Below are 16,492 nucleotides of genomic sequence, written 5' to 3' on the forward strand. Positions count from 1 at the left end.
CAATGATCAGCCTTGGGAGCTGTCATGAAGCGTGAAATGTAGCTCACTGCAAAACTGATGTAAGGTCTAGTGGCAGTAAGATAGATGAGGCTGCCCACTAGTTGCCTGAACAGAGATTCATCCACAACTGGTGAGGATGACTGAGCTGAAAGTTTGAGCCCGGGTTCCATAGGAGTAGAGGCAGATTTGCAATCCTGCATTCTGAACCTGTCCACAAGACTTTTGGCATACTTGGACTGAGAGAGAAAGATACTGTGCTCAGTCTGCCAGACTTCAACTCCTAAGCAGTAATGTAGAAGTCCCAAATCTGTCATATCAAAGGTGTGGCACAAATCCTGTTTGATCCCAGTGATCAAATGTGCTGAACTGCCAGTAATGATTAAGTCATCCACATAGACAACTACAAACAGAATATCATTACTAGAATGCTTGATATACAAGTTTGCATCAGATGGACTCCCCTGAAAACCATGATCTGTCAGGTACTTATCAATTTTCATGTACCAAGCCCGAGGAGCTTGTTTCAGACCATAGAGTGCTTTGACTAGTCTACAGACCTTCTGTTCTTGACCAGCAACCTTGAACCCTGGGGGTTGCGTCATGTAGACTTCTTCCTGTAAGTCACCATTCAAAAAAGCACTCTTGACGTCCATCTGATGGACTTTCCAACTGAACTGGGCTGCCAAGGCAAGAACGAGCCGTATGGTACTCATTTTGGCTGTAGGAGCAAAAGTCTCCTCGTAGTCAATGCCTTCTTTCTGTGAGAACCCACGAGCAACAAGACGAGCCTTATGCTTGTCTAAGGTTCCATCAGCTTTGTATTTTACTTTGTACACCCATTTGCAGCTAATGGGCTTCTTTCCTGAAGGAAGATCAGAAAGGGCTTCTTTCTTGAAGGAAGATCAGAAAGGGCCCAAGTGTGATTCTTCTGAAGACTCTGGAACTCAGCTTCCATAGCCTGTTCCCACTCAGGTATACCTTTAGCCTCTGAGTATGTTTGAGGCTCAAAAACATTGTGTATGTTAGCCATGAGAGCAAAATTGACTGTATGCTGTTGTTTGCTCTTATTACGGGAAGTTCTACCCTCAATGAGCTCAGTATCCCTGAGATCACCAATGGTCTTGGCCCACCATTTAGGCCGGAGAGTAGAAGTGCGAACATCTGGAGGAGCTGGAAGAGGCTCAGGATCAGGAACAGGAGCAGCAAGAGGAGGATTATTCTCCAGAGGGAACTCAGGTAGTGCATCATCGAAAATAGATTCTGCATCATCCCTCCCATCAGGCGAACCTAATGGAATAAGAACACTGTGAGGCTGATCCTCAGAACTCTGCTCGGAAGAAGGGGACTGAAAGAATCCTCTGTCTTCATCAAATACAACATCACGACTGAAGATAAGACGTTCAGTGTCTATATCTATCAGTCTGTAGGCCTTATGGTGATCACTGTATCCTGTCATCATGAGTTTCTAACTTTTGGAATCCAACTTGGAGCGCTTAGCATCTGGAATCCAAACATAGGCAACAGAGCCAAAAACCTTCAGGTGGCTGATCTTAGGCTTCCAACCAGACCAAACCTCTTCTGGAGTCTTCCCCTTAACAGCCTGAGTAGGAGAACGGTTAAGTAGGTAGACAGCAGTAAACACTGCTTCAGCCCAATACTTATTCGGAACACTCCTGTGTTGTAACATAGAGTGAGCCATCTCAACAACCGTACGATTGAGACGCTCGACAACACTGTTTTGCTGAGGAGTGTAGGGTGTAGTCAACTGGCGTTTGATGCCATGGGTATCACAGAAGTTGGAGAATGCAGAAGAACAAAATTCCCCCCCGTTATCTGTCCTAAGAGTAATGATACTATGTCCAGACTCTTTTTCAACAAAGGACTTAAACTTCTGAAAGATACTAAATACATCTGATTTATGTTTAAGAAAGTACACCCACATCTTTCTACTAAAATCATCTACAATAAGCAAAAAGTATTTGCAACCAGTAACAGAAGATGTATTCATAGGACCACAAATATCAGCATGAAGTAATTGAAGTACCTTAGATGCACGCCAAGACTTTCCATGTGTGAATGAAGTCCGATGCTGTTTGCCAGCTTGACAGGCGCCACGTACTCCAAGATGTTGAGTCTGAATATCAGGTAACCCTGAAACAAGTCCCTCCCGAGATAGCTGAGAGAGATACTGAATGTTGAGATGTCCATATCTCTGATGCCACAAAGTGCTGAGAGGAGAAATACGAGCTGCCAGAGCCACTTCAGGAGAATCACCAGTGTCAAGAAGCCTATATAGGCCATGATCCTCTAGACCAACAGCAACAGTAAGACGAGTCTCCCGATCACTGATGGAACACTTGTGAGCACTGAACACCACATCTCGCTGAGGAGAATTCCTCATAATCTGGCTGACAGAGTGCAGATTAAGTTCCATTCCAGGAACATAGTACACATTCAGAAAAAGGAGAGTCCTGCCACCAGACTGTATCTGAACAGTGCCTCTGCCAACAACTGTATACTCCTCACCGCCGCCAAATACAACGGAATCACTGAAAGGTGAGAAGTCTGTAAACCAGTCACGCCGATGAGAAAAGTGACGTGATGCACCAGAGTCGATGTACCAAGCAGAAGACCTGGCATGATCTGAAGACCTCTTAGCCATAAAGGCATAAAAGGCAGACTCTTTCTGCTCGGAATGTTCAGCAACATGCGCCTTCTGGTGTGACCCTCCCTGCTTCTTTTGTTCAGAAGCGAGCCTCTGACGGCAATCTTTCTTCATATGGCCGTACTTGTGACAGTAATTGCACTGCACATTCTTCTTCTTAGCTCCATCCTGTGTCTGAGAAGAGCCTTTCTACTGAGAAGATTGAGAGGACTGAAATTTGCCTTTATCCTTCTGAAAGGATTGAGCTGTGAAGGCATTTTCCGAGGAGGCTGATGTAGTACCACTACCAAACTGTTGTTTCCAACGATCCTGCTGTAGAAGTTTGGTGCACAATTCTGAAAACTTCAGATCAACATTAGTGGAAGTAATATTGATGGTCTCAATGAAGTGTTCATACGATTTCGGAAGACTTTTTAGAGTGATTACTACCATGTCTTCTTCCTCCATAGTCCGACCAATAGCTTCGAGCTGATCTCGAATGTCCTTAATCCTCGTGAGGTGTTCCTGTAAGGACATACGTTCGTCCATCATAATGGAGAACAGCTGATTCTTTAGAAAGAATGCTCGGCTCTTGTCGGATGTCTCATGCAATTCCTTCAGATGCTTCCAGATGTCGGAAGCTGTCTTGCCGGAAGGAATCTACGGTAACTGATCATCAGTCACTGAGAGTTTGAGAAGCATAATTGCCTCCCGATTGCGTTCATCAAACTTATCTTGATCTGCACCAGGTGTACCAGGACTGAGCTCTTTTCCCAAAACAAGCTGGTCAAGACGCCTATATTCAAAAATGGTCAACATACGCTGTTTCCAGATGTTGTAATTGTGACCATTAAAGCGTTGACTACCTTCTAACATCATATTGGTGAGATAAGCCATTTGCACGTTTCCCAAGAAAAAATTTCCGGCTGACCCAGAAAAATCCAAAGACAACCCAAAAATGCGTATGAAAAACCCAGAAGGAATCTGCTGTCAAAATCTAGATCCGCGGGCTCGAAAATCGAGGCATGAAAATCGAGGCACCCAGAAAAAACGGACAACTACCCAAATTAGGTTTCGAAAAACCCAGCAAGATTCTGTAAGAAAAAATTATTTTCGATGAAAAAACATAAGGTAAACACCTTCATCGAAACAGAAGGTCGTGGGTTTTGCAGATTATGCAGAAAAGCAACCGTCGCCGAAGGTGCAGGTCGCAGGTTGCAGGTCACACGTTTGCAGAGGGGGCGAGTTGCAGGTCGCGACGCCGGAGGTGGCGACGCTGAAGTCTGCAGACGCGCGCAATGCCAAAGTCTGTTGCAGGTCGCGACGTCGGTGGAGACGACACCGGAGTTTGTTCGAAGTCTGCGACGCCGCACACAAGATGCAAAAGAGAAGCGCGACGACCCTGCAGGTCACGAAAAAAACACAGGTCGCGAAAGAGAAACGCGACGACCCTGCAGCTCGCGCGGGAGTTATAGTGTGGGCACACAAAAAAAACAGGTCGCGCGAGAGTTACAGTGCGAGCACAAACGCACAAAAAAAACAGGCGATAGCCCCCACACAAAAACGTGAATTATAGGTCCTCAAACGAAAATGTGTATTACAGGTCCTCACACGAAAATGTGAATTACAAGGAAAAATTCGCTCAAGATCACTACCGCTCTGATACCATAAAACAATGCGAGACACGCAATGGATTTCAAAGAATTTATTGATTAACAGAATGAGCAAGACGCTCATAAATAATACAAGGATATTTACAAGAATAGCAAGTTTCTAATAAGAAACTGCTGAGAAGATCGAAGAAGATCTAACTAAAATAGAATATACACTATCGAGCATTAATACTAAAATTAACATTATTTTAATATTCTATTACATGAACCTCCCATAAACTGATTACCATCTCCTTACCAATTGCTCTAAAATTCTTACAATCTCCTCAGAACTCTTCACTATCTCCTCTTATATTATATACTGTTTTTCATATACTCAGAAATCTCTCATTGCACATAACCTTTTATCTTGCCATCTTTAATTATATATTGATTAATATCTCAGATGGCTTTATTGATATCCTCCGACCTATCTGCAACTGATTCGATTCCCATCGAAGACCCATCCATGATCTTCTTATTATGAATATGATCTTAACCTTTACAATATGTATGTATTAACTGTGATTCCTGATATTACTTTACAAATGTACACATGATATTGGTACTAACTGAGAGTGTGTAATATTCCTGATATATTCCTTTAGAGTATATGTAAGTTTGACTGTTGCTGATCGACCAGACCCGATCCTCTAATTTGATACGATGCTTGTAATGGCAGTGATCTAGTGCTTGCCGTAATAGGCTAACGCTGGATGACTCCTGAAGAATTCCTTTGATTATTTTACACCCATGTCATGTGGGACAGAGTGTGGACATGGACTAAAGCAGCCATCCTCCTGATATCGAACTTGTTCTATAGCCGATCTTGATACCTGGTTAGAATAAGCTCTCCTTTCCTTGAATAGTCTATCTTCAATATATTGTACACTCCAACGCTCTGTTTAACTCCACAACACCTGCTGGTGTATATTCGATGTCTTTTTATCCCCAAGGGGTGAAATAAGAGATAATATCCTATGCCAGAAACCTTCAGCACTCCCCATTCCTAACCTCCATATATATGATGGTAAGGTTGCTTCACTAGAGATACGCTTCTTCATTGTGATGTTTCTCCTTAAGCAATCACATTCTTCCTTGACCATCGGTTAATTTGATATAGTTGTCTTAACAACTCTTTGCTTTCTTAATCACCTCTGTCTAATCATACGTCGATGCGATATTTTCTTTCCACGATATGTCGATGTTCTCTTAATCCACAAAACGGTAGCAAGAGACAATGTCATTTAGACTTTTCGGGGATAAGATCCTTCCATAATGCTTATTAATCATATGGAATGGTTTGTCATATATGATCGAACTATATTATTATGATTATTAGTTGGATATTAATCCTATTACTGATTGTCCATTCATTGATAGTTTGTGATTACATTGAGGATAAAAGTGCTGATCATTACAACTTAATGTTATAATATCGATTAGTTGAAAGAGATGAAAATAGGTAGTTAAAACTTAAAACTATTTAATTCGTATTAGTTTTACCTTACTGAATATCACTGTCTACTGTGGGGGAACAATCTCTGACAACAGCAGTTTATTTATATTTGATTTAATAATCAACTTTATTTATTGATTATGATGAGTGCTATTTTATTGTTTTTATTGAATAGTTGTTTTTCTGAATTTTCTTTATTATTATATTTGTTTTCTAATTACTTTGGTTTTTTTGTCAATAATAGAATATTGTAAAAGTTATATTATTATTTGATAAATAAGAAATTAATATTAATATTTAATAAATATAAATTATATATTAAATCTTTTTTAATATTATTATTAAGATTTTTATTTAGTTCATTTTATTCATTTATTTGGTTATATATATAGTTTTATATTTTAATTGTATTATTATTATTGAATTCCATTTTAAAGCGGAATTATCATGTTTTGATTGTTTAGATGGGGACATCACGCTCAAGTTTCCCAATTTTTCAACTATTGAATCTAAATATGGTGCTTGAATTCTGCAAGGCATTATCCATTACTTGTAATTGACTCTAAAGCAACAAAATTTGGTCATATAATTCAAGTCTTATCCTCTCTAGAACAGTGGTGTGGCCTCCATATTCCCATGAGTCGTGAACCAACAGGATTATTTCCTGCTATGAGTCTATAAAAACCCTGATAAGGAAATGTGAAATCAAAGCTCCAGCAACTGTCAAAACTCATCTCCCAGATCTTAAAATTGTGGCTATAAAATCCACAACAATCATGACTCTACGAACTGCAAAATTTTAGTTATTAAATCTGTGAAATTGGGGCTCTGAAATCTGAAAAATGTAGCTCAGGGACTTTGCAAAATCATTGCTCCCTTGTCACAAAACAAATTGCTTGTGCATGTTTTATTCTGAAAGAGTTCAACACCTTATGCCTTATTAATCCCACAGACCTATTTTGATCATTTCTTGGCATTAACATAGTTTCATTTTTTCCTTTCTCCTTCCCTAGCCTATAGTTTTATGCCTTTTGAATCACAAAGGTCCATCTTTATGAGATCTAAATCTTCCCCAACACAAGTTAAACATGCAAAGAAAACTCTTCTAATAACATGAAACACTTACATTGACACAAATAAATACCCAAATGTAAAAAGCAGCATCAAATATCACAAAGAGCATAAGTCTCAATTCCAGATTCTAAAAGTCAAAAAGCAAATATCTAGAACCAAAATGCCATTTTTTTAAATTTAAAATTTCAACACCACCTTGACCAAAATCTTGCATATGAAGAATATCAAGACTTCCTAGTTAGCCTTAAACTTGTCAGTCTCATAGTAGATTAATTGAACTAAGTGACAACTAATAAATATTTTGATTTAGTTATTAATTTGACAATTACAGAAGCTTATAAAACGATTTTTAAGAAAAAAATGAAGACAGAAAACTCTGAAATGCGATCTTGTTTTCATCATCCCCATATGCTTAAAACATTCATTAAATTTTGATTCTAGAAATATTAACTTACCTGAGTTAGAAATAACAACATCGTCAATCTTTGCACAGTTGTGAGGTCCAGGCATCACAGAATCAGATTTCTCCTGCTTTTCACTTACCTCTGTAGGCTCACACACTTCAGATCTCTCACCTCCAGCTCGAAAATCCATGATTACTCCATTAGCTAAAGAGTCTTTACTTGAGGTAATGTCTGCCACAGCTTGATCTACCAGTAAAGCATGTTGACTATCTTCACAAATACTGACATTATGTGGTTTGTCTCCCCTGGAAACAATCTCACTTCGTTGTACACTTCTTGCAGTTTCCACAAGAACTTCAGATTCAGCTGCTCTACTCTCAGCTCTATTCACTGAAATGTCATTTCCACAAACTTCACCATGAGCATCAATCTGTGTAGCATTAACACTCATGCCCACACTAGTACCACCTATTCTACCTGTACTTAAGGTTGCAATATTTGTTCCTGTGCCCTCCTCAATGCCTTCATCACTCTTGCACAAATAGTGAGGAATGTTATCTACACTATCTGTTGAATTTTCCTTCCTATCACGGTAACATGTATCAACTGCATTTACAGAAGAAAATCCATGGTATTCACTGCTGCCAAGTTCCTGAACACACCTTTCACCAATGATGGCTCCATCACGCTTTCGTTTGTTTCTAGTGTTGCCATCTGTATCATTGACCCTTTCAGATCTATTTCCTTCAATTCTCTTACGCTTTGATGACCCTGCAGTGTCAATCCCTTCTCTGTTGATACTTATGCTTTCTGTAATGTCTCTTCTGCTGTTTACAGAGTTGCCATGCTGTCTGGTAAATTGCATTTTTTCCTGAGCTTTGGGTGATTCAGTGGATGTAACCCTCTCGCCAACTTCACTGCCAGAAGGAAACCCAGCTTTAAACTGTGTAATAGAAGGCAAGGGAAGCAATGAACTGCTATTTTGTTTAGTTGGTGGAAGGCCCCCTGCTATTGTGAGGCTCAAATCCAGAACTCGTTCATCTGAGGCATTCTTTTGACAGGTACTAGTCATACCTTCACCAACATCATCAAGGTGTTCTTTGCCTTTGTCTTCACTGGTTGAAATTCCACCAATGCAACTAGCTGCACTTAAACCACACACTCCACTCTCATTTGTTTTTTTGCAAAAATTTTGTGATTCAACTGAATCATATGTTAACTGCAAAGGCCGATAAATTGTAGAGAAAGTCCACATTCCCACACTAGCTCCACAAAGAGTGCAATCAAGAACAATGGAAGCTGGGTCAGGCATTTCCTGAAGGCCAGCATATTTGTTTATTGGTGATTCTGCTACCTCAATTGCTCGAGACTTGGAACGAAGAAGAACACTAGGACTATGAGCATGGGACAGGCGCGGTGATGCTTCTTTAACAATCTCACTTGAGTAATCCTCACAATCAACAATGTAAGGAAGTAACCTTGGTTCCCAACCACAGAGACTGATAATCCTTTGAGCCTGTGTAAATTATAATATTAGTTTTCACTATTTAGAAACAACACAATGGTCAATATAGATTACAGTTATAGAGCAAGATAAAATGTTTATTAAAACCGAACATCACTTCCTGTTATTCTCGAAATTTAAACAACATATTCTATGCCCTGTGACGAATAATGCAAAGCAGTACATAACACTAAAATACATTATGTTATGTGCCATAGGCCATAAAAAGCATGCCTAAGGCATTGTGTATACATAAAATAATAAACTAGCTCATCTTATGTGATAATCTATATCTTCTTTCAAAATGTGCAATTCAACAAAACTCAATTAAACATAATCTTTCATATGAATTCAACTTCGCCCCTCTTCAATTACTCCCCATGATTGCATTCACATTACTAGGGTGTATGTCATATGTTCCATAATATTCCCCCTGATTTGATTCATTTTGTGAGTATGTGTATCATGTAAATTCCATAATATAGGCTGCTCCAAATGTATTTGTTGTAATCTGTAAAACCCATGTGCCCAAAACAAATTACTTTCGTACAAGTGTCATCACCTTAGTGAGTTGACTTATTTGCCATGTTTCAAGTCAATCTACATTAACCCATATTTCATAAGTGTTGGTTCACAATAAACTATCTCTCATGGGCAAAAATCATTCACTGGGAACTCACTGCATTTAGGTGATGCTCAAGTGTGCTTAACCATATAGTTTCCTGTAATCAAGCTCACTTATGTTATGGTCCACCAAATATTGTGCTTTAAAACCATTCATGCTCATGAGAGATGGGCTATCGTGAAGTTTGAACCACAATTCATTAAATGTGGGTCAATAATCAGAATGACACAGCCAAATTCCAAAAATCATATCAGAAAACAAAACAATTATTCACAAAATACACAAGTCAAAGCTAAGCATTCATCTTAGAGCTATATATGCAAACTACTCTTAAATTAAATAATGGGAAATAATGTTGAAGATCATCTTTAAGTTGACAAAACAATTAAGACACACCTTGGACTAGATGATAAGGCCTTATAAGTTATATACAAGGGATTTAGATGAGTACCAATTGGGCTGTTAAAGTGTAGAAAGATATTTAAATGTGGGTCAATAATCAAAATGACACGGCCAAATCCCAAAAATCATATCAGAAAACAAAACAATAATTCACAAAATACACAAGTCAAAGCTAAGCATTCATCTTAGAGCTATATGTGCAAACTATTCTTAAATTAGATAATGGGAAATAATGTTGAAGATGATCTTTAAGTTGACAACACAATTGAAGACACACCTTGGACTAGATAATAAGGCCTTATAAGTTATATACAAGGGATTTAGATGGGTACCAATTGGGCTGTAAAAGTGTAGAAAGATATTCCTGGAAAAGACTTTGCTAGGGTTTGAATTCATGTTTTGTTCAAGATATCCTGATAAAAGAAATGTTTCTCATGCCAAGGGTATAAGAAACATTTCAGCAAAATGATATTACTGCTCAAGATTTTATCCAATGCATAACCAAATGGAGATTGCAAGAAAAGAAATCAACAACTCAAAAAAATATGGAACAGAAGAATTAAACACTTAACATAGTGTTTAGAAACGCTTTCAACAAAAAACTCCACCAAGAAGAGAGACCAAGATCTATATTATCTTCAAAATAGAGATTAAATACATTCCTTCCTTCTCTATCTTCAATCCTTCAACACTTGCAAACAATGTTTTTTCTACTCTTGCCAAACACACACACTGACTACCACCTTAAGGCTTGTTTATATAGCATTTTCACCCCCTAAATGAGGCAGCCAAATTGGTTATCAAATCCCAAGGTCGAGATTAAATACATTCCTTCCTTCTCTATCTTCAATCCTTCAACACTTGCAAACAATGTTTTTTCTACTCTTGCCAAATACACACACTGACTACCACCTTAAGGCTTGTTTATATAGCATTTTCACCCCCTAAATGAGGCAGCCAAATTGGTTATCAAATCCCAAGTTCTCCCTTGGATAAATCGAAGCATTTAACGCATATATAATGTAGGATGCAATCATTTAACTCACCTACCAAATTTGGACACCTGGTTGTTTTTAGTTTCTAACCAACTTGGTGATTATTGTTTATAACCACAAGTTGTTTTTATCTTTAATAATAGCTACCAAAAAATGACAAAACTATTAATATTATATTTTCCTAAGTTATTAATGCTCAATAATGTAATATATTGTAATTTTAGTTTCTTATTAGAAACTTTCTATTTTGTATTTCTTTGTAATTCTTTATAATGATCTTCATGATCATTTGTAAATACAACAATAATTTTTTACCATTATGTCCCCATAATATGGTATCAGAGCAAAAAGAAAAATTTTGTTTTTTATAAAAAATTTCGAATGAAATTTTTCAACAGTGAAAAAACAAATCTAGGCCTTGCGATTTTTTCAGAATTCGAAATTCAAATTTTTTTCTGAAGGGTTTTCTTCCAGGCAGTTTTTTCTACTGTTCTACTGCGACACCATTAATCCTCTGCGCGTGACGCGATTGTTTCCACCTGCAAATTTTTTTTCTGCCATTTTTGGACAGAAATTTGCATTTTCAATTAGGGTTTTTACCCTTCAGATCAAGTCGAATTTTTTTCTGAATGCAGATTCTTGGTGGGTTTTTCGAGAGCTCAACTGGGTTGTTTTCAGATTTTGTGGGTGCATCGTTTTTTGTGCCTCGAATTTCGTGCCAGCAGATTTCAATTCTGATTTCAAATTCTTTCTGGGATTTTCGTAAGGCTTTCTAGGTTGTCTTCAAATTTTTCTGGATCAGCCGAAATTTTTTTTTTAAATCCATGTCAGCCGTACTTCATGATTTTTTTGAAGTTTGTACCTGTATCTGCCTCTATTTTCTGCTTTGGGATTTGCGCTTTGTATTCCGTGCTATTGCCTCTTCTCTGATATTCATTTTCCATGCATTGGGAAACGTGCAAGATGGCATCATTGACCAACTTGATGTTGGAAGGCAGTCAGCGATTTAATGGCAAGAATTATAACACCTGGAAGCAACGCATGTTGACTATTTTTGAATATCGTCGCCTTGATGATCTTGTTTTGGGAACAGAATCTCGTCCTACCATAGTCGGGTTAGATCAGGACAAGTTTGATGACCGAAATCGAGAGGTTGTTGTGCTTCTCAAGCTCTCTGTCACAAATGACCAGTTACCTCAGATTCCTTCTAACAAGTCAGCCTCAGAAATTTGGAAGCATTTGAAGGAGTTGCATGAGACATCCAACAAAAGCCGAGTGTTCTTTCTAAAGAACCAGTTGTTCTCCATCATGATGGATGAACGCATGTCCTTACAGTAGCATCTCACAAAAATAAAGGACATTCGAGATCAGCTCAAAGCTATTAGTCGGAAAATGGAGGAAGAGGATATGGTAATCATAACCCTGAAAATCCTACCAAAATCCTATGAGCACTTCATAGAGACTCTCAACATTACGTCTACGAATGTTGATCTGAAATTTCCAATTATGCACCAAACTTCTACAGCAGGATCGCTAGAAACAACAATTTGGTAGCAATGCCACTTCATCCTCCTCTGAGCAAGCCTTTGCAGCCAAATACTTTCACAAGGATAAAGGCAAATATCAGTCATCTCAATCCTCTCAGTAGAAGGGCTTTAGTCAATCACAGGAAGGGCTCGAAAAAGAAAAAGGTTCAATGCAATTATTGTCACAAATATGGCCATCTGATTAAGAATTGTCGCAATCAGATAGCTTCCAAACAGCGAAAGCAGGGAGGGTCTCAGCCTAAGGCCAATGTCGTTGAGCACACAGAGCAAAAAGAGTCTACCTTCATGGCTAAAAGACCTACAGACCATGTGAAATCTTCTGCTTGGTACATTGATTCTAGTGCTTCTCGGCATTTCACTCACTGGTGTGATTAGTTTACAGAATTCACTCCCTATACTGATTCAGTTATTTTTGGAGGAGGTGAGGAGTATATAGTTGTCAGCAAGGGCAACGTTCAGATACAGTCTAGTGGGAGGAATCTCATATTCCTCAATGTGTACTACATTCCTGGCATGGAACTGAACCTTCTCTCTGTGAGTCAAATTATGCGACATCAGCTTGATGTCATCTTCATTGCACATAAGTGTTCTATTATTGATCATGTGACACGCACTACAATTGTTGTTCGTATTGAGGATCATGGTCTTTACAGACTTGTGGATACAAGTGATTCTCTTGAGCATGCCTTCGCAGCAAAATCCTCCTCTATAACCCGTCTATGGCATCAGCGATATGGTCACCTGAACATTCACTATCTTCCCTAGCTTGTTCGGGAAGACTTAGTACATGGCCTACCTGAAATTCAAACTCAGAATCAGCGAGTTTGTGAAGCTTGTCAAGCTGAGAAGCAGCACAGGACACCGTTCAAGGATGGTGACTCATGGCGAGCATCTAAGGTACTGCAGTTGGTCCACGCTGATGTATGTGGTCCAATGAATACTACTTTTGTTACTGGGTGCAGGTATTTCTTACTTTTTGTTGATGATTACATTCGTAAGATGTGGGTGTACTTTCTTAGACAGAAATCAGATGTGTTTCCTGTATTTTAGAAATTTAAGACTGTTGTGACCATTTCACACATCGCCCCATCGCAAATGGGGACCCCCTCTTTTTGCTTGTTTTTTCGCTCGTTTTCGCTTTCGTTTTTAGGGTTTTGTTAGTCAGTTAGTTGTCTGGATTTAGGGCCAAGCCTTAGGGTTTTAAATTTTGCCTTTTCAAGCCAAAATCCAGTCGTTTTTGAGAGCTTTTGAGCTTTTTTTCTAGAATGCAAATTTTGAATGCAATGATTTCGCCAAAATGGTCTAATTTTCAATTGGAATGTTCATGCAGAGCTTAAACTTGTCTAAGTGTTGACCGTCAATATGAATTTTTGTCTGATTGAATATTTTGACCAAATTTTGACTTTTTTGAATTTTGATCCTGGGCATTGGAATTGATTTGTTTTCGCCTCGTGAAGTGTTAAAATGTGAAAAATCTTGTTATTTTGGCCTGTAGGAGCAAAATCGCTCCTGTCCCTCAGTGAAGGACGGGAGCTCAATCTCAAATATCTCATCATCCTTGTAGAGTCTAGACAAATTTTACGTTTGAAGTGATGGAGAACGACGAGATCTTTCCATTGAATATAAATTGAAGATTTTCATGAGCACAGAAATGCCTCCAGGAGGAAAATCGCTCCTGTCCCTCAGTGAAGGACCGGAGCTACAAATCAAATTTCGTCTTGTCCCTGCAAGATTTTGAAAACTTAACAATTTGAGGACGTCCAAGGGAAGATACTTTGCCAAATGAATATAATTTGATATGCAAAAACGAAGGAAAATGACCTATATTGACTAAATCGCTCCTGTCCCTCTCCAAGGGACCAGGGCGAGGTACCTTGTAGCTCTCGTCCCTCTCCCAGGGACCAGAGCGATTTCCTTCATTTTGCAAAATCCAGACAAAGGTCAAGGCAAGTTTACGTTCAAAAACAAAGGGGGAACATGAGGTGAACGCATTGAATATAATTTGAAGATTTTTTGGATGTCCATACCAGTGTTAAATGCCTAGTTCGCTCCTGTCCCTCAGGAAGGGACCAGAGCGATTTTTGATATAATTGCCTTTTTTTGCAAAATTACAAACAATGTCAAGGCATGGGCGAATAGAGTAGAGCATGACAAATCCATTGAATATAAATTTGGAAGGTGACAAAGTGAAATGAAGGCCACAAGAGCAAGTTCGCTCCTGTCCCTCTCCAAGGGACCAGGGCGATACAATGGTGATGATACTTCCTACGCAAGTTCAAGGTCGTTCCTCCAAAGTTCAAAGCCGATCCAAGTCAAGACGAAGGGTGGCGAAGACATTTTAGAACATTTCCATCAAGCGCAAGGTTGTAAAGGTCATCACATGGAAGGAACGTGCACTCTAAGACCCATATCGCTCCTGTCCCTCTCCAAGGGACCAGAGCGATATTTCCATTAAGGCATCGATTTCAAAGGACAAGCAAATATTAAGTTACCAAGAGGACTTAAAGGACGTCATTTCATGCAATGAAGATAATTGCAAGTTGGTAAAAACAAGAACGAGCTCGCAATGATGAACTTCGCTCCTGTCCCTCAGGAAGGGACCAGAGCGATGTTAGATGTATTAACCATTTCAGGCAAAATTTACGTAAGGACAAGATTTCGCAAGGTATTAGAGGGTCCACGGAAGGGTAGAAAGGTGATGCATGAAGATTTCAAACGTTAGATAATCACCAAAATGGACCTAGGGATCATATCGCTCCTGTCCCTCTCCAAGGGACCAGGGCGATTTGCTTTGGATTCCTTGTTTCGCTTCAAGTTTAAGCTAAGTTAAAGATTCACAAGGTTATGCAAGGTCCAAGGCACCGTTTGAAGATAATTCGCAAGGGTTTTGAACGTCTAAACATCGCCAAATAATGCAAAAGCTCCATATCGCTCCTGTCCCTTGGACAAGGACAAAGGCGATACTATCAAAACACCCACGTTCCTTCAAAGATCAAGGCGAAGCGAGGTTAGGAAGTGCGAAGGACAACGTTTGAAGGACATTGCAAAGGAGATCGAAGTTTAAAAGTCGCCAAGATCAAGGAGAAATAATAGATCGCTCCTGTCCCTCTCCAAGGGACAAGGGCGATGGTCCCTTTAATACGTCCAAACACATAATGAAGACAAATGGAATAAGCACAAAGGACACAAGCAATGATATTGTTCGCCTTACAATGAAGGTTTGAAGGTCAAAGATACAAGATGAACGTGAAGACATGGAGATCGCTCCTGTCCCTCTCCAAAGGACAAGGGCGATGTTAGACAAAACACATGACATTCTTTGAAAGTCACGTCAAGACAAGGACGCACAGGATTTTAAATGGCATTTGGAAGATGATACAAGGAGAGGATCGTACCAAAATGGAGAATTTCAAGCTAAAAACTTAGGATCGCTCCTGTCCCTCTCCAAGGGACCAGGGCGATGATGGTCATAAGATGCACTTGCTCGCACAAGAATGAAATTCAAATTCGAAGGACCACCAGATGATCGATTTGGAACGTGGAAATGAAGGAGTTGAACGTTGAAAACGCAAAAATCATGCCAAAGATGGTGAATCGCTCCTGTCCCTCTCCAAGGGACCAGAGCGATGAGGTACGTCCCTTTATTTTCATATTTTTGGCGCCAAATTAAAACAATTCGAATTTGCTTTAAATGCTAAATCAATTTAAAAAATTGAAAATTCATTTCTAATTGGCATTTAATATGGCGTTAATCTTTATTAATTATTTTTGCCTTTATTTAAAATCGAAATTCTCAAATAAAAAACGCAAGGCATTAATAGTTAATTAATTACTTAATAAAAGTCGAATTGGAGCGCTCATATATGGAAGTCGGCCTTGTTATGTCATTGCAAATCATTTAAAAATCGTTTGAAATTGTTATATTTTATCAAGTCGGCCTAAGGGATAAATCGATGAGAGCGCTATATATAGGGGGGTGAGAACTATTATTTTCACATCATTATTTTACCTCTCTACATGCGAATTAAGGAAGACGAAGGAAAGTGTTAAGTGTGTTCAAAGATAGTGCGAATATTATCCAAGGTGGCGCGAGTTTCATTCATCCAAAGGTGGCGCTAGTATCATCTTGTGTGGAGTGCGAAGTGTGTTTGAAGAGGTGCGAATTCCATCCAAGGTGGCGTAAGCA

The 16,492-nt window shown here is 39.0% G+C and overlaps 1 protein-coding gene across 7 annotated transcripts in view; it reads right to left on the minus strand.

Annotated features, from left to right (window-relative positions):
- The window catches only part of LOC131050968 (uncharacterized), an 86,206-nt gene that overhangs the window by 41,971 nt on the left and 27,743 nt on the right, over nucleotides 1-16,492 (minus strand). For all 7 annotated transcript variants that reach the window (XM_057985305.2, XM_057985300.2, XM_057985293.2 and 4 more), the window contains one exon: nucleotides 7,285-8,749. In XM_057985305.2, the coding sequence (XP_057841288.1) occupies nucleotides 7,285-8,749 (1,465 nt within the window). The remainder of the gene's footprint in view (nucleotides 1-7,284; nucleotides 8,750-16,492) is intronic.

This window comes from Cryptomeria japonica, chromosome 2, assembly GCF_030272615.1.
Source record: "Cryptomeria japonica chromosome 2, Sugi_1.0, whole genome shotgun sequence".
In the NCBI taxonomy this organism is placed as follows: domain Eukaryota; kingdom Viridiplantae; phylum Streptophyta; class Pinopsida; order Cupressales; family Cupressaceae; genus Cryptomeria; species Cryptomeria japonica.